The 18,954-nt window shown below is 41.2% G+C and overlaps 1 protein-coding gene across 4 annotated transcripts in view; it reads right to left on the bottom strand.

Moving 5' to 3' along the window:
• Window positions 1-4,099: 4,099 nt before the first annotated feature.
• The window catches only part of PPEF2 (protein phosphatase with EF-hand domain 2), a 43,549-nt gene continuing 28,694 nt past the window's right edge, over window positions 4,100-18,954 (bottom strand). Inside the window, exons 9-19 of one of the 4 annotated variants that reach the window (XM_023744814.1) lie at window positions 18,691-18,857; window positions 18,188-18,224; window positions 17,946-18,095; window positions 13,704-14,090; window positions 12,736-12,921; window positions 11,530-11,672; window positions 9,057-9,163; window positions 7,989-8,152; window positions 7,028-7,073; window positions 6,529-6,616; window positions 6,048-6,188 (exon numbers count right to left, since the gene is read on the bottom strand). In XM_023744814.1, the coding sequence (XP_023600582.1) occupies window positions 6,570-6,616; window positions 7,028-7,073; window positions 7,989-8,152; window positions 9,057-9,163; window positions 11,530-11,672; window positions 12,736-12,921; window positions 13,704-14,090; window positions 17,946-18,095; window positions 18,188-18,224; window positions 18,691-18,857 (1,434 nt within the window). In that variant the 3' untranslated portion in view covers window positions 6,048-6,188; window positions 6,529-6,569. Of the gene's footprint in view, window positions 6,189-6,528; window positions 6,617-7,027; window positions 7,074-7,988; window positions 8,153-9,056; window positions 9,164-11,529; window positions 11,673-12,735; window positions 12,922-13,703; window positions 14,091-17,945; window positions 18,096-18,187; window positions 18,225-18,690; window positions 18,858-18,954 lie in introns of all 4 variants that reach the window. The other 3 variants (XM_023744812.1, XM_023744813.1, XM_023744815.1) reach the window with 3 other exon arrangements.

The following is an 18,954-nucleotide window of genomic DNA, read 5'->3' on the forward strand; positions in this document are numbered from 1 at the left end:
CTGGGTCCCTTCAGTCCGCAGGCCAACGCTCTATCCACTGAGCCAAACCGGTTAGGGCGATTCCAGTGTAAACAGTGCTGCCAAGAACATCTCTGTTCGTGGGAGTTCGTGCTCTTGAGAACTTTTCTGAAGCTCATCATCTAGAATTACTGGGTCAAAGAGAATGAGCATTTTTTGCACCAGTTTACAACTCACCCAATAATGCCTATTTCCCCACATGCTTACACCACCAGAATATTACCACTTAAATAAAAATCTCTGTGCACCTTGTTTTTTTGTTTTGTTTTGTTTTTCTTTTTTATCTTTCTGTTAAAAATTTTTTTGTTGTTGTTGCCATGACTAGGTTGGGTCCTGTGTGACACAGTTTTTTTCTGACCATTAATCTTTCTGGAGACATTTTATACTGAATTTGTAACCTGATGGTAGATTCCAACTTAGAAACAAGAATAGCCTGGCCAGTGTGGCTCAGTGGTTGAGCGTCAACCTATGAACCAGGAGTTCATGGTTCGATTCCCCATCTGGGCACATGCCCGGATTGCGGGCTTGATCCCCAGGTGGGGAAGTTCAGGAGGCAGCCTAGCAATGATTCTCTCTCATCATTAATGTTTCTCTCTCTCTCCCTCCCTTTCTCTCTGAAATCAATAAAAAAGAAACAAGGATACATTTTTTACCCTTATTAATATTCATTGAATATTCATCATACTCAAATGATATGTATGGAGTGCCAAGCTGTGTACCTGGACAGTTGACCATGACAAATGGTGAATTGTGAAGAGAGCAGGACATGAAACCTGCTCTGTTATTAGGGAGCTCACAGACCAGAGAAGGGGACTGGCATGCAGGTCAGTCACTGCCAGGCTCACTGGAAGGAACCCAGGCAAGCAGGTGGCCAAGGGGAGGAAGTGGGGAGCAGATAGGTCAAGAAAAGTCTTCACAGAGGAGAAGGCATTTGTGCTGAGTCTTGAAGAATGAGGCCAACCCAACCAGGGGGAGGGCAATTCAGCACAGGAACCAGGATGTGAAAGGAATGGTACAACTGGGGGACTGTGGGAAGACCCAAGTAGCTAGACAGGGTTTGGGAAGCAGCGCAAATTTGAAACAGCATAGAGTTTTGGACTTTATGTACAAGGATGTTTCTCAAGTTCTGGAAACTTATTTTTAAAGAAAACACTACCTCAATACTGTAATTGAAAAACCAATTTCATTTGCCATAAGATACCAGAAAAATAGAGGGTTTTTTTTAAAAAAAAGAAACCGAGTGAGTACATTTGAAACAGCTTAAAATTAAATATAATAATGAATCTACTCTGTTTACAAAAAAAAGCATGCCTAAAATGATCTTTATCTGGGAAAAACAGTTTATATTAGTGGGTAATAAAGAAATTTATGTCTGCCCTAACCGGTTTGGCTCAGTGGATAGAGCGTCGGCCTGCTGATTGAAAGGTCCCAGGTTTGATTCCGGTCAAGGGCATGTACCTTGGTTGCGGGCACATCCCTAGTAAGAGGTGTGCAGGAGGCAGCTGATTGATGTTTCTAACTCTCTATCCCTCTCCCTTCCTCTCTGTAAAAAATCAATAAAATTTTCTTTAAAAAAAAAAGAAATTTAGGTCTGTATCATTTAGTTTAAGACTAAGATATGTCAAGAAATTCTTTGTTTTTGTGTTCATTAGCCCCCAGAATCAACACATCTGTGTTGGTAGTCAAGGCCTCTCCCTGCCTCCTGAAGGGCAGAGGTTCAGGGAGCTCAGTGTGGCTTCCATAGCTCAGATGACCTCACAGACCCCACAGCCGGAACTGAAATCCAAACCTCTGACTCAGATTCTCAGAGCAGGCTGATGCTTGATAAGAATGAAAACTTTCCAACACGTGTCTCTCTCCTGAATCGGGACCAGGCTGTCTGTAGGAGCAGCGATGTTCTTCCTGGAGCGTTCCAGAGGACATCTGCAAGCGAAGTGGTTTTGAAGTTGTACTCAATGTCGAAAGTTCCTTATAAATCTTAAGAGTCTCTGGGAAATATTTTGAGACATAAACCCAGAGATTATGAACTTTATGCTTTTCTTTTAATCATTAAAATACTGATAAAAAGGAGGTTTTTGAGTTCTACAAAAATAAACATTCAAATTTAAAGCAATGATTCTTGCCTGGCCAGTTTGGCTCAGTGGATAGAGTGTCACCCTGCAGACCAAAGGGTCCCAGGTTCAGTTCCAGTCAAGGGCATGTACCTTGGTTGCAGGCTCCTCCCTGGCCCGGGCCCTGGTCAGGGAGTGTGCAGGAGGCAACCAATTGATGTGATTCTCTCACATCAATATTTTTTTCTGTCTTTCCCTCTCTCTTCCACTCTCTCTAAAAATCAATGGAAAAATATCCTTAGGTGAGTATTAAAAAATAATAATAATAAATAAATAAAGCAATGATCCTTAGAGATACATGGAACCCGAATTATACCTGCATGTGAGTTCTATATCCAGCAGCAGCAGTAATTATTTAAACACACACACACACACACACACACACACACAGATTTATGTAAAAAAAAATCCCCAAACAGGAAGACTTTCATGACGACATGTATTAGCATATTCTCTGAAAACAATGTGTCTGGGAAGTATGAGCCCATCCTGAAATTATCCTTCAATTGTGATTATCACAGCTAAACTTTAACTTCTTGGATTATCAATGTTTTGGATCATTTAATGCTGTGTAACCAATTATCCCAAAAGTTAGTGGCTTAAAACAACAATAACCATTTATCCTATATAATAAAAGGCTAATATGCAAATCGACCGAACGGTGGAACAAGAGGTCTCTATGATGCACACTGACCACCAGGGGGCACACGCTCAACGCAGGAGCCGCCCCCCCCCCCCGCCCCCCCCTCCCCCGGGTGGTCAGTGTGCTTTCCACATGAGGGAGCGCCCACTCAGCCAGAAAGCCAGGCTTTATGGCTGGCGGAGTGCAGCAGTGGTGGCGGGGAGCCTCTCCCTGCCTTTGAGGCAGCACTAAGGGCCTAAATCGCCAGTCAGACATCCCCCGAGGTGGTCCCAGACTGTGAGAGGGTGCAGGCCGGGCTAAGGGGACCCCCCCCCCCCACCCAGTGCACAAACATCGTGCACCGGGCCTCTAGTAGAATTATATTGCACAATTCTGTGGGCTCCGCTTGGTGATTGTTCTCCATATGCTACCAGCTGGGGCTGCTATTGGCTGGGCTGCAACATTCAACAAACCTAACTTTGTTCAATTACAGGTGTGTTCCTGGTGATCTTTGGCTGTATGGTATTGACAGCATAAATATTTTAATTGTATGGTTTCAAATTCCCCATTTCTACATTACCACTTGTCAACTTTTGGTATAGTTATGGCGAACTCTTTAATAGCTCTTTCAGATAATTGTGGATATTCTTTTTGATACTATAACAGTGATGGTGAACCTTTTGAGCTCAGCATGTCAGCATTTTGAAAAACCCTAACTTAACTCTGGTGCCGTGTCACATATGGAAATTTTTTGATATTTGCAACCATAGTAAAACAAAGACTTATATTTTTGATATTTATTTATTGATATTTATTTTATATATTTAAATGCCATTTAACAAAGAAAAATCAACCAAAAAAATGAGTTCGTGTGTCACCTCTGACACGCATGTAATAGGTTCGCCATCACTGTTATAGTATCAAAAAGAATATCCACAATTATCTGAGAGAGCTATTAAAATACTCCATCGTTTTTCAACTACATGTCTGTATGAGGCTCAATTTTTTCATATACTTTAACCAACAAAATATATAATAGTTGATTGATTGCAAAAACAGATGTAAAAATCTTTTATTAAGACAGTCATGGCCCTAGCTGGTTTGGCTCAGTGGATAGAGCATTGGCCTGCGTACTGAAGAGTCCCAGGTTCGATTCCGGCCAAGGGCACATGCCTGGGTTGTGGGTTCAATCCCCAGTAGGGGACCTGCTGGAGGCAGCCAATCAATGATTCTCATCATTGATGTTTCTCTCTCTCTCCCCTTCTCCCTTTCTCTCTGAAATCAATAAATTTTTTTTTAAAAAAGACAGTCATGAAAGATATTTGCAAATGTGTAAAACAATGCCACTCTTCTCACTAATTTTTTTTGTTTTATTAATCTTCTTTAAAATATGTTATTTATTATCAATTTCTTGGTTTTGATAATGCAGTAGAGTTAAGTAAGATATCACCACTGGGAGAAGCTGGGTGATAGGAGCATGAGATCTCTGTATTATCTTTCAATTTCTTATGAATCTATAATTATTTCAAAAAAGTTATTTATGTTAATATGTGATAGATACATTATTTTAACTTGATTAATAAGTATCTTATATATTTTTGTTTCAATTTCTAATATAGAAAACATCAACAGATATAACCCACATAAGCAAAAGCTCTTTGGGATCCTCAATAAGTTTTAAGAGTATAAAAGCATCTTGCGATCAAAAAGTTTGATAATCCCGCTATATAGGTAAAGGAGGAAGTGGGGAGGCAATATGGCTTAGACTAGAGAGTTAGCAAAGGAGAAATAAGAAGATGTTAAATTCTGTAGGTGTTTTGAAGGTAAAGCCAACAAATTTGCTTGATGGATTAGATATGGGAAATACGGAAAAGAGAGAAGTCAAGCTTCTGTTTTCTGTTTAAAAATAAGGAAACTGGCAGAATGAAATTGACATTAATCAGATAGGGAAGATCCTAAGGGGAACTGATTGGGGGAGCTTATGATCACACCCAAAACATGTGAATTTATGGTGAAACGGGTGTACTCAGTTCTGAAAAGCAAACTGCCATAAAAATATTCACACCTGTGATGCTTAATTTCAGATGTCAACTTGATCATGGGGTGCCCGGATATTGGTTAAACACTATTTCTGGGTACACGTGTGAGGGTGTTTCTGGATGAGAGTAACATTTGAATTGGTAAAGTGAGTAAAGGCCTCACATAACTCCTTGAAGGTCTGAATAGCACAAAAAGGCTAAGAACGAATTCCCTCTCTGCCTGACGGTCGTTGAGCTGGGGTGTTGTCTTCTTCGGCCTTTGGATGTGGACTCAGACTGGGAACACACCATCAGCTCTCCTGGGTCTCCAGCTTGCTAACTGCAGATCTTGGGACTTCTCAGACTCATAGCCATATGGGCCAATTTTTAAATAGTAAATCTCTTTATAGACAAATACAACACCCTTTGATAAAGTAACCGCATTCCTGGAATTTGATCCTAAGAAAATGTATAATTTAAAAGATTTTTGTAGAAGAAGCTATGTGCATAAAATTATTAACCACAGTGTTACTTATAATAAAAGAAAACTGAAACAATACACATGTTGGACAATTGAAGAATGGCTGACTAGACTATAGTGCATCCATTTGAAAGAAAATTATGCAGCCATTAAACTAGTAATCATGAGGACTATGTAGTAACATAGGAAAGTACTTATAATTAGGTGTGGATTTATTTTTAAAAAGCAGAACATTAAATTATGTAATACTATAGTTATAATAAGAAAAAGTAATCAAAAGAATCCATATGTTTAGGTCATGGGATTACATAAATAATTTTTCATGACTTTCCTTTACCAATATGACATTTTAAAAGTAATAAATAAAAGGTGAAAATGGAAACAATGAGGGAGTTGAATTATCAGTGATTCATAACTGGGGTAGGCTTCAGACTTTAAAGATACTAATACTTGGGTCCCACCTTGTGAAAATTCTAAATACATAGGCTATGTCACCTATATGTTTAAAAATACAACACACACACACACACACCACCCTGCACCCACAAATACGAAGGTGATTCTGAGGCATGTTAGCTGGCAAATTCTCAGCATAAAGTTTCACAAATGTATGGAGAATAAGGAAGCTATTCCAGTGATATCGCTTGGCATCGCTTATGAGGCAACTTGGGTAACAGAGACCAGGCTGTCCTCAGTGGCAGCCCAGGAGCCACTGCCCTTCGTGTTGGTGGCTTGTGGACAATCTGCGGCGTCTCCCTCTGAGCAGGACTGCTCCACGAGGCGGACGGCCTCCAGGAACTCATTGATGTCAATGTGGCCGTCCTTGTTGAAGTCAATGCTCCGGGCAAGGTCACAGATACCGTCGTCTGTGATGTCCATCTTCATATGGGAGCTGAACAGCTTCCAAGTCTGTCTGAACTCGTCCAGTGAGATGAACCCTTACCAGAGAGAGGGAAGTCATTCAGTTCGTCAGTCTAGTTTTCAAGGTTCATTTTCCTCTGACATTCTTACAAGAACACCTGCTCTCATCTACTAATTATTATTCTCCCTATAAGAAGTTCTCATTCAGTTGGTCTTTTTTTTTTTTTAAACATATTTTATTGATTTTTTACAGAGAGGAAGGGAGAGGGATAGAGAGTTAGAAACATCGAGGAGAGAGAAACATCCATCAGCTGCCTCCTGCACACTCCCCAATGGGGATGTGCCCGCAACCAAGGTACATGGTGGGAGGTAAAATATTTGCTGTGTCAGAAATGACAGGAAAATGAGTGCCTTTACCTGAATGATCACTGTCTATGATCCTAAAAATGGTCTCCAGGTTAGATCGGTTGCGATACAGTGTTTCCAGCAAACTCGACTGTATGTTCTGTAAGAAAAACTCACCTTACTTCTATATCCTATGTTTAGCTTTTCCTACTACATAATCAACACACAATCAATCCTGACAATAAGACACTCTTAGAAAAACCTGAAGATGTTTTACCATCTCTTCACCCTCAACCCCCTTCAGCCTGCCAAATGCTCTAATGCAGCGGTTCTCAACCTGTGGGTCACGACCCCTTTGGGGGTCGAACAACCCTTTCACAGGGGTCGCCTAAGACCATTGGAAAACTCATATATAATTACATATTGTTTTTGTGATTAATCACTATGCTTTAATTATGTTCAATTTGTAACAATGAAATCGGGGGTCACCACAACATGAGGAACTGTATTAAAGGGTCTCGGCATTAGGAAGGTTGAGAACCACTGCAAATGGCTTAAGAGTTTGTAGCACCTGGTAAAAATGTTCTAAAGTTGACCGGGATGGTCGCTGCACATATCTGCGAGTATACAAAAAAATCATTGAATTCTACATTTCAAATGGATGAACTGTATAGAATGTGAATTATATTGCAATAGAGCTATTTTAATAAAGTACCTAGCCCACAGCTTCAAATATATTACGCATTCAACAAGTTTTATTGAATAAATCCTTTTTTAATGGAGGAAGCAGAATGAAATCAAAGAAGTCAGACCTGGGTTTGAGTCTCAGTTCTATAACTTAGGAACTCTATGATCTGAGGTTTGTAGCTCAATCTCTGTGATCAGTGTCCCCATGAGTACAATGGGGCTGATAATACCTATCTCTTGGTGTGATTTTAAGGATAAACTGAAGCAACATATGTAAATTCCTTACTGTAAAGTCTGACACATGGAAACTCAACAAATAGTGGTTCCCTTTTCCCATTCATCTTCCTTTCTGGGTTCTCAATATTTGGTTGATCTTATTCAAAGTTCTCCATAAAGTTCTTACCATTTGCGACAGCATGGACGGAACTGGAGAGCATTATGCTAAGTGAAATAAGCCAGTCAGAGAAGGATAAATATCACATGATCTCACTCATTTGTGGAATATAATGAACAACATAAACTGATGAACAAGGACAGATCCAGAGACGGAGAGGCATCGATCGGACCGTCGGGCCTCGGAGGGAAGGTAGGGGAGGGTGGGGGTAAGGGGGGAAGATCAACCAGAGGACTTATATGCAAGCATATAGGCCTAACCAATGGACATGGACAACAGGGCGGTGAGGGCATGAGTCGGGGGGTAAGGGGTAACGTGGGGATAAGGACACATATGTAATAACTTAATCAATAAAAAATTTTTTAAAAAAACACACAAAAAAACACAAAGTTCTCCATAAGGGGCTTCATGGCCCACAGTATGCCCTCATCCACCATGTTCTCATCATTACCTCGTGACTCAGTTGTTCTTTGGCCAAGTCCTCCAGCCAGGACTTGTACTCCAGCATGTTATCTGTTGAGCTGCTCACCAGCTGTGGCCTCAGCATCCGCCATGGCAGTCCTAGATGCAACACAGACTCCACAGCAGCTGCCCAGTCACTCAGGGTGATTGAACCTACAGGAAAAGGGCTAAGTTGTTGTCTTGTCACCTATAAGCCCAGTTTCCTGCCCAACAGTGGGTACCATTTTAACCTGACATCTTCTTACTATCCATAGGTAATAAAAATATTAGGCACTGTCACTATTTTTGTTGGTCATGGTCATGAAAGTAGAGTTGCCAGATAAAATACAGGCTATTCAGTTAGATTTAAATTTCAGACAGACCACGAGGTATAAGTATATCCCAAATATTGCATGGGACATACTTATATTTAAAGAATTTTATTATCTGTCCATAATTCAAATTTAATTTGGCATTCTGTTTTTATTTGCCTTATTTGGCAATACTACTGGAAATCACACAAAACTCAGACAATTAACAGGAAAAACCATTATACAAATACAGCACTGGTTGTTTACTTGTATAGGAAAAAAATATTGTTATGACTATATGACAGTTACTGCTGTTTTTTAATATGAGTACATGTAGTTAAAGTCCATTACACTTTCCAAAAGACAAAATTGCCAGTTTTTATAATAGAATGAAGAACAGATAAATACACACGAGAACAACAAGAAGTCAAATCATTAAAATTTGCTAATCTTGGGCAAACTTCTGTAACCTACCCCACCTGTTGTTTTTTGCTTAGTTCTGGCCTTGTCACCCTTCCCTTGACTTCATTTCTTTTCACCATCTCCATCTATATTTAGCCAAGTTCATATTGTTAAGAGCATGGAATTTTAATATTTAGAAAAGATAACTGGGGCATTAACTTGAATTAAATGGAGGAAGTAGTCAAAGAAGTCTTTTGGCCATCTGTTCATTCAGCAAATATTTATTTGCTAACTACTGCGAAACAAGTTTTTGTTTGTTTTTACCAGCTTCCTTCTCTTATGAATATCTTACTTGATTAACTTACCAGTGTTACCATTATCATGCTTCTTAAATTCCTCAAGAAGATCTGAGGAATGAGCAAATAACTTTCCCCGCAGAGCTCTTAGAGCTGACTCCTCTACTCTGCTAATCCTGGGACAGAAGAAAAAAAGGAACATTTTACTAAAGAAGAAATAGTCATGGGTTTCTACTATATTTTGCCTCTCTCATCCTTAATATTCCAACTTCCCAAGGGCTCAGTTTTTGAGGGAAGAGCTCCACCTCTTACTTCTGCCCCCGGCCCCCTGCTGCCCCACTTTTCCCTGCTGTGCACAAATAGGATAAATTTGAAGTATTCTGTGGAATGCTGCTGTCCTGCCCAGTATAGAATACTATGGTAAAGTTATGTAACTTCACTGTACCTCAGTTTGCCCAATAAAAATGTTACCTACCTCACAAGATTATTGTGAAGAATAAAAGAGTAAATTCATGTACTGCACTTAGAAGAAAGCCTGGCACTTAAAAAGCACTCAATAAATGATGTTTTCAAAATCATGCTTTCCTTGTAATTTATTATTACATTAAACAGTCACAAGGCAAGATTTATGAATAACAGCCCTGACCGGTTTGGCTCAGTGGATGGAGCGTCGGCCTGCGGACTCAAGGGTCCCAGGTTCGATTCCGGTCAAGGGCATGTACGTTGGTTGCGGGCACATCCCCAGTGGGGAGTGTGCAGGAGGCAGCTGATCGATGCTTCTCTCTCATCGATGTTTCTGGCTCTCTGTCCCTCTCCCTTCCTCTCTATAAAAAATCAATAAAATATATATATTTAAAAAAAAGATTTATGAATAACAAAATAACACTGATTTCGTTTTCTCATAGTTACAATACCCACTGAGGTGGGTAAGACTATTATGCCCGTTACAGAGTACATAACAAGCCCAAGGTCACATAGCTAATAAGGGGTGGAGCTAGGAATCAATCTTGACAGGTGGACGCCAGGCTGGCTAACCTATTACTGTGAGATGTGGGTTTACACCAAAAGTAAGTGAATTCTGAGTGAGGATTTCTCTAAGTAAAACACGTGATCCCGAGTTCTTGTACAAGACATCAATTATGGCTGGTCAGAAGCACTTCCCCCCTTCCCTCTAAGTTCTCCATTGTGGTCCAAATAGTTGAAGTCGTTGGACAAGTGACTTCTGGGTGCTGTTGTACTTCCTTTGATGCAATCAATGAATATTTCAAAGAGCTGAGTGATCTTTCACTATGTTATTAAACATATTATTTATAGGATTCCCTGCAGTGACTCCTCTTATAGTGACAACACTGAAATCATATGAAATCATGGTATTTCGGGTGCCTGGGGCCCACCCTTGGATACTCTAATCTGGTGAACTGGGATGAGGTTCAGATGACTGATTTTTTTTTTATAAAGCTCCACAGATGATTCTGCTGAACAGTAGGTTTAACTACTATTGTTTGGTGAGTTTAAATTTTCATATAATATTTCTTTTTAAAGTAATGCTGGCCTTAATTTTTTAAATAACTTGACTGTTCAATATCTCTGAGTGTTTTGGACTCAAGAATGATTTAAAATAATGTATTTTTATAGCACTCTCACAAGGCAGATGTTAAATATTAAGGTGTTCTTTTCAATGGATTTATACTAACTTTGTTTTTATTTCGAATTTAGTTCATCTGATAATTTTAAAAGCTGGTTTAGTATCACTAAAACTGTATCTGTTAGTAGCTTTATATTCTGGAGCCCACTTTTTGGTGGGAGGCAGTATTGCGTAATAAGTGTATGAGTTCTTAAATAAGACTACCTCGGTCAAGGCTAACTTTCACTGCTTATTAGCTGTGTGACCATGGGCCAGCTGACTTAACCTCTGTTCCTTAATAATTTCATATATAAAAGTAGAAATTATTACATGATGTATTTCATAAGTTCATTGTGAGACATATATGGTTTATAATAACACTTAATGTGTGGTATGTTCTAACTAAGATTACAACTCAGAATCATCCCAACAAAAGCCATTCAAGTAATAGTATATATTTCCTTCCCAGGAGGAAAGGGCCATTGTTAACAGGTTGTGTACACTGAAATCCATCTGCCAAATCCCCAGAGAGTACAAGGACCTTTGGCTGGGGTTGCTAGGACAGCACAAATTCTTTAAGGATGAGAGAGAACAGAAGAGTGACCCTGGAAAGACTCGGTGGCTGGTCCATGGATTTTACCCACGATGCACCCACTGAGAAAAACTGCAATAAAAGCAAATTTGCAGGAAACAAACTTGTTCCTTCCATTAATGATGAGGAGGTAGAGATTTTGGGGTGTGTGGAGAAGGAAGAGGCCCCTGCCTATAATGTCTATGATAGATCCGCCTTACTTCTGAAAGAGCCAAATTCTGAATTCTCACTTAGAACTTAGATAAATGTAGTCACATTTGACACTTCAAAGGTTCCATAAACACTATAATTCTGCTTTTCTGAAGTCACTCATGGGAAAGTCTTGCCTTTGCCTCATGGTCAGCATGTGGGTCGCCTTGTTAGCTTGATACTGCACGATGTGTGGGGCCAGGGCTGGCCCCAGTTTGACATAGGCCCCTCTGTTACTGCCAACTGCATAGTAGTTGGAAGCGGAAAAGACGGTTAACACCTAAATCAAGAGAAGAGAGACAGCCACTCAGGTTCACTGGAGAATCCTTTGCCCTCCATCCTAGAGGGTCCAACCCAATTTCAGGGGCTGCTATTTCTCCTTGACCTCACCTATGGGTTTATTTAAAGTCATTAATGCTAGTAGGGCAGGAGCTGTGACCCAAGTAATAAAAACTTGAATTCTGATAGAACATCCACAACGTACTTCCTTCACATTTTTGTCCCAAGTAAAACTAGGAGGAGTCAGAGAAAAAACTTCATTGATTCCACTCAGAGGCCAGCTGGGCCCAATGAGCGGAGGCGGCCATTATAACCAGCACGCAAATAAGTTGCTAACTAGCTGGTGGGAGGCCTCAAAGCAGTTTCCCACAGTGCGGAGCCCCCAAGATGCTCTGTGAAAAAAGTTTCCATTGTCAATATATTGGAAAATGCTAAACACTGCATCTTTTTTTGGAGATTTACAATGAATATAGGAAATTAAAAGTCCTTAGAAGTCTTGTAATAAAGAAACTTATATAACTATTTAACTAAACATTTCTCATATTACTTGATCTCTTATTTTTTCTGCATAGAAAACTGTTATTCTCCTGTAGAATTAGTATTCCTGGGAATACTCTCACCCGAATGGTATTAGCCTAGGCAAACACTGCAGGATTTAGAGATGCCCAAAGGTTAGGCAGGAGCAGACAGTCCAGAATCCCTGCCTGGGGCACCGTGAGAAGTCCTGTTACTCTGTGCTGCTGTTTGAGACATGTGACAGCGAGCAATGTGACGGAAAGAACAGAGATGTGGCTGGGAAAACCCCAGGCCATATTTGCACCCATGAGATGGAAGCAAACTTCCCCTTACTCTCCTCTCAGGATATCGGTGAGTGGTGGCCTCAAACAAAACTGAATTTTAAAGAGGCTCTAAAAGCCAAGGATAAATTACTGTGAAGGACTCAGTTATGGTTTGCAAGTGGGTAACAAATACAAGGCACAGTTGGTTGTGGGAAGCCTTCGCTAATCCAGACCTGGGAGGAGCAATAGGGACCGCTCCTGTGCTACTGCCGAGGGCCCACCCACCTTGCGGCTGTGGCAGAATTCATAGCCTTCGGGTTTGCACTCGTGTGAGCGGATCAGGAATTGCAGGTTGTATTTCTGTAGCAGCTGTTTTGTCACATTCGGCCCGAAATAGCAGCCTCCTCCTCGAACAGTGTTGGCCCTGCAGCCCTCCTGAGCCATGGGGTCACTCCACAGAATATCTACAACCTGGAGAGAACAGAGGTGGTGTCTTCCCTAAAAACTAGACAGATCCTCATTCAGAGTCATTTCTATGAATAGAGGAAGAGGAGGAGGAGGAACAGCAATGAAGCGAGTTGTAATCTTTTGCTGATGGAAGGTTTTGCTTTCAATTGGGGAAAAAAATGCAACATCTGTAGGGCACAACAAAGTGAGGTGCATTAAAACAAGGTATGCCTCTATTTTGGCAAGCACTGTGAACACATCCTTAATATCCATTCTTCTTCCTTGCTAACAAAACCCTGATTGGGCATTTGGGGTGGCAATGTGCCAAGCTAAATATCTGCTTTCTCAGCCACCCTTGCAGCTAGGGGTAGCCACGTGACACAGTTCCAGAGATTTTGGAAAAGCCTTTGGTTGCCTGATAATCACAGAGGAGGACAGAAGCTACTGACAGCCCTTTGGCTTTGAGCCTCAGCAGCCATCTTTCTGACACATTAAAACAAACAAAAAATAAAACAATCGCATCCAAGAAATCGTGGCTTACCTTTCACCCCAGCGATGTTAGGTCACTAAACCAAGTTTACTCAGGCAATGGAGCCTACATCTTCCCATCCTTCACAAAACTCTAAAATATATGAGTCATCAGGCAAATACTAATCTCTTCCTGGGATGTTCTAACACCAGGGATAGAGAAAGGCGGGCAAAAAAAATACCCTGAATTTACATGGAAAGATGAGATTTGATGTTTAAATCCTTGGTCCCTCCTGGTGGCAGCCCAATCCTAGGGAGCAGCTCCCGGCCACACCCACCTGCCTCCACTCCTCCTGAGAGGCCTCCAGCAGCTCCCCAGCTGCAGAGTCAGCTTCTGGGTTGAAGACCCAGGGCTCCTCCTTCTCCGTGATCACCGGGAAGCCTGCTTGCTGCCGGCACCTCTCCAGCTCCAGGTCCACGGAGCGCCTCGCCTGCCGGGAGAGCCCTCTGGGGTCCAGGGGGGTGCTGCAGGGGACGCTGGAGGAGCGGCCAGCTTTGTGGGTCTTGTGGGAGCTGAGATGAAGGGGCGAAGAGGGGAGAGAGCGGCTTTGGGGGAGAAACCACGGGGAGAGGCTCCCTGCAGAGCTCGTCTGCTTGGCTTTTCCCTTCTCCTCCGCTTGCTTCTCGTTCTCTTTTCTTGTTTTGCACCTCAAGGTGGAAACAATCTACAAATGTCCAGAAAACACAGGTGAGGGAATGAAACCAGAGGTCCTTTTTGAGCATCAGGCCAATGCTCCTCACACTGGGGTCCACAGGTAAGTGCTGGCCTGTGAACGGTTTGTCCTGACCCCGGACAAGAGAGGCACAGAACTTGGGAGTGAGCCTTTAGAAACTTCTATAGCCAGTTGGTAGTGTGATGGCACTCAAGCACATGATCAGTGGCCTTGTATTTTTTGTTTGAATTTCATTTTTCTAGTCATTCAGATTTTACGAAAGTATTAATCTATGAAAAATTGGAAATTAATTGCCCGGTTGGCATGGCTCAGTGGTTGAGCATCAACCTATGAACCAGGAGGTCATGGTTTGATTCCCAATCAGGGCACATGCCCAGGTTTTAGGCTCGATCCCCAGTGTGGGGTGTATAGGAGGCAGCCGATCAATGATTCTCTCTCATCGTTGATCTTTCTATCACTCTCTCCTCTCCCTTCTGCTCTGAAATCAATAAAAATATATTTTTAAAAATTGGAAAATTATGAAGCCTGGTCCTTCACCACAGATAACTGGATAAATGCTAACCTATGTCATGATTTCTCTCTGGGAGCTTAGTCATTTTAGACAAGGATGAGAAAGGGCACCTCTCTCTCAGGAAGATGAGCCCTTACTGACTTTTCTGTTGTTTCACAGATACTATGGCAGAGGAGAAGAAATGCAGCTTATGGCTGAGAAATGTAGGAACAGGGAAATCTTGACACTTGCTGTGAGATCACATTTTACAGGAGTGCTAGCTCACTTGTTAGCTCACCGGGGCAGGGAACACCTCTTTTCAGCCTAATTGGGAAGAGGGGTTGAGTATGGTCCCTCTCACTGACTCAGAGTCATCATGGTACCGGGACCAGGATAAGAACGTAGAGGACACAAGCAGAAAGAATTCTGATCATGGGAAAGAGAGGGGCCAGACCAGAGCAGAGCTGTGGCACTGAGCAGCCATTTGTGGCATGCCTGCGTACCACAGTGAAAACTGAGGGACACGCCTCCCACAGGGTATCAGTGACAAAGGTCTGGTGCACAGCGGGATATCCGTGCAACACAGAATCAGAGAACAAGAGCCTTCTGCAAATAGATATAAGAACACCAGAAAGGCATGTCCTGGCGTGGACTGGCTGAGGGCAAGAACAAAGAAGGCCACTCAGAGAGGGTCAGCAGAACCTGAGTGATGTTTGAGGAGGAGTCCAGATTAAAGAGAACAGAACAGAGGTTATTCTCTAACACTGGACAAGTGCTAAGTATTTCCTAGGCAGGTCCAGCGCTGGGCATAGAGAGTGAAAGGCCACAAAATGTGAATGGACTCAATCACCTCTTGCTCTCTTCATTGCCAGCTCACATCGAGGGCCAGACTATCAGTCCCCCTCAGGTACCTTTATTTTAAGGATATTATTATCTGCTCCATGAGGCATCCCTAGCTTTGATTCTTAAGGAGAATAGCAGTGCTAACACATGGAGAGCCCTTTCCAAGTAGGTGCTGTCCTGGGCACTTTATATGAACTAATTGCTTAACCCTGAGGCCACCCCTATAAAATACCATCCTCCTCTACAGTTTCACATGAATTAATTCAATGGCTGTCACACCTGGATGAAGTAGCATCCTTATTTATAGTAGAGATAAGAAAACTGAGGCACAGAGATACCAAGACTATACCAGGGCCGAATCCAGAGTCCATTTTCTTTGTGTTTTCCTTCCAAGTGGCCCTGAACTCAGATCGAGACATCACTCCTCCCCAGAGCTTTGCAAACCAACTGCTGGGAAGCTAGCTTTTTGCTAAGCCACAGGAAGCTCTAGCAATCTTTTCCAAAGTCCCCACTTCTCCTATATTTACATAATTAAATGTGATTCTTCCCATGAGATACTCTGATCTACCATAACTTGCTGTCTCTACCTGGATGCAGCGGAATAGAAATGTTTGAATTGAAACAAACAAACAAAAAACACAAGGACAATGAGGTACCAGACAACATGCAGAACTGACAAAGGAAATACTAAGAGCTGGTTTTACATCACCTGGGACCCTCCCTCTCAGTCAAGAACACGAAAGGGCTGAGGCTGTGGAGACATTGAGAGGAGTTTTGCAGGGAGCTACTGAAAATGTTGCCGGCCTCCCCTCTTCCACCTTTGCCAAGGGGTTAACCTTTCCTCTTCCCCACACGGGGTTTGGTGCGCAGGGACACGTAACATCTTTTAGTCATCAGACCTCAAGGAACCATAGTCAAGCCAAGTAGATAGGACCTGAATCCAGAAACCTCAGACTCTGAGCTGGATGCAAGTGGATGAGACTTGAGTACAGACTCCCTTGGGGAGGGGAGGAACATGATTCTGTGTATGGGAAGAAAGGCGTGCATCTGGGAGCCACAGGGACAGACTGAGCAATGTTGAACATCTGTCTATCCGTCCTCGTTAGTAATAGAAACCCGGATTCTTACAGACACCCCCTGAAATAAAGACTACAGCTTCCAACCTGCCTTTCAGCTAAGTGTTGACCTATGACAAAGCTGTGATCAGAAATTGTGCGTTCAAACAAATATCCTTAAAGGGGAGAAGCATGCCTTTCTTCTGCTCTCTAAGTTATGCCGGCTAGACTGGGGTCATGATGCCTGGAGCGCAAGCAGCCATGTTGGGCCATAATGCAACCTGGGAACCTGGGTCTCCGATGGCTTTGTGGTGTTACCATACCAGTCCTGGACTGCTGGCCTCCAGCTTTTATTTACATGAGAAACAAATAAATATTAAGCCATTATTATTTGAAGTTGTCTGCTACTTCAGCCAAATGGAGTTCATACTATTTCTACTTACTGAGTATAAATTTTGTAAGGCAGATGCACATATATCTTCATTTAATTCTCACAACATCTATGATATAGTTATTCATATCCCTATTGTACAGTTTTAGAAACTGAGGTTACACTAAGTTAAGTAACTTGTTCAAGGTTGCATAACTGTAAGTAACAGGATGGTTTTCTTTTCATCATAGACTCTTACATGTGTCTGGTATCTTATGGCTTCTCTACTCCAACTGTTATTAGATCGGGGATGGAAACACATGGTACTAGCTCCTCACTTTCATGTCCATGGCAAACATCACTAATTGGTCACAGCAACTTGTTCCCTGAGCCCAGCCGTGGATTCTCAGTCCTTCTCCTTTTAATGGTCTAATGCAGCAATTTTCGAACTGGTGTACCATAAGAATTATAGAAACATAATTTCTGCCAGAAAAACTATAGAATTTAAAACATGCAACACCTGAACATTTAGTCAGGGACACTGACCTCTTTTCCCTTAGATTGTCAAATTACTAGTAAAAAAAATGACAACAGCTAACACAATAGCCATTCAGTGTGAATGGATAAAAATTATACCTATTTTTTTGTCAGATCAGTAAAAAATATATTTTTTGGTGTACCACAGAATTTTATGTGCTATGAGTTAAAAAAAGGCTGAAAGTTGCTGGTCTATTTTTTTTATATATATATATATATATATATATATATATATATATATATATATATATATAATGATTTCAGAGAGAGAGAGAGAGATAAAAACATCAATGATGAGAGAGAATCATTGATTGGCTGTTTCCTGCACACCCCATACTGGGGTTCAACCCACAACCCCAGCATATGCCCTACTAGGAACTGAACTGAACTGTGAGCTCCTGGTTCATAGGTTGATCCTCAACTACTGAACCACACTGGCCAGGCCTTTTTAGTCAACTGGAGTCAGCATGCAAGATAACATTTATTTTATGTTGATAGTGAAACGGAGTATTTTAGTAAAATGTGCACTAATTTCATTATCCAGTCAGTACCTTGTGCCTCTCTAGTTTAGACAAAAGCTCTAGGTCAGTCGTGTCTGACACACCACCATGAAGAATCAGGACTTTCTCATCCACCAGCGTGGCCAGTGGAAGCCAACAGAAAACATCTTGCAGTCTTTGTAGTATTTTCTTGCCATGCATCTGAAAAATGATATGCACAAGACACTAAGTTTCAAATACTTCAGTCAACTATTCAGAGCTCAGAGAAACTTTTGCTTTTAGAGGCAGCACACCTTATATTTTTGCATCACTTCCTTGGTGAAGCCATATCTAGATTTAAAAGCAAAAAAATAGATATTAAATTTAGTGACAATAGTTATGACACAATTGCATTTTTATAAAATACATATTCTTATACATGTACTTAACTATATAGAAAAGAGACTAATCATCAAAATGACTACAATTAAACATTATCTCTGGGTAGACAAGTTATCGTATATTTTAATTTTTCTTCCTTTTGCTTATCTGTATTCCTTAATTTTTCTGTAGTTAAACTTTATTGTTTATATGATAAAGAGTATGGGTATGTAAAAAAAATTTAATGGTCTTATTAGAATAGTAGGATAATGTGTAAATTTTTTTTAAACTTTTAAAATGTTATATCTTGTGTATTCTACTTTATAAAATTGAAAAACTATTTTAAAAAGCATCTAGAAGATAAGGAACTCTGACAAAATAACTTTTTACAATTGCAACAAGTAAATATCAAATACCAAGCATGTTTTGGTTTTACCGTAAGTTCACCATGTGGTCCTCATGGTTTCCTCGGTTAAGATGGAACTCTTTGGGGTAAACCAACATGAAGGCAAAAAGGACCATCAGGATCTCTACCGAATCCTTGCCTCGATCCACAAAATCACCGTTGAACACATAGGCTCGTTCTGGGGATGGGAGGCCATTCTTCCCAACAAGGATTCAAGTCCCAGAGGAGGCCGAGAACGAAGGGAGTAGGAAATCAGGTTAGGCCAACGTGTACTTGACATTTACATCAGATGTA

The sequence above is a fragment of the Myotis lucifugus genome, unplaced genomic scaffold (genome assembly GCF_000147115.1).
Source record: "Myotis lucifugus unplaced genomic scaffold, Myoluc2.0 scaffold_487, whole genome shotgun sequence".
NCBI lineage: Eukaryota > Metazoa > Chordata > Mammalia > Chiroptera > Vespertilionidae > Myotis > Myotis lucifugus.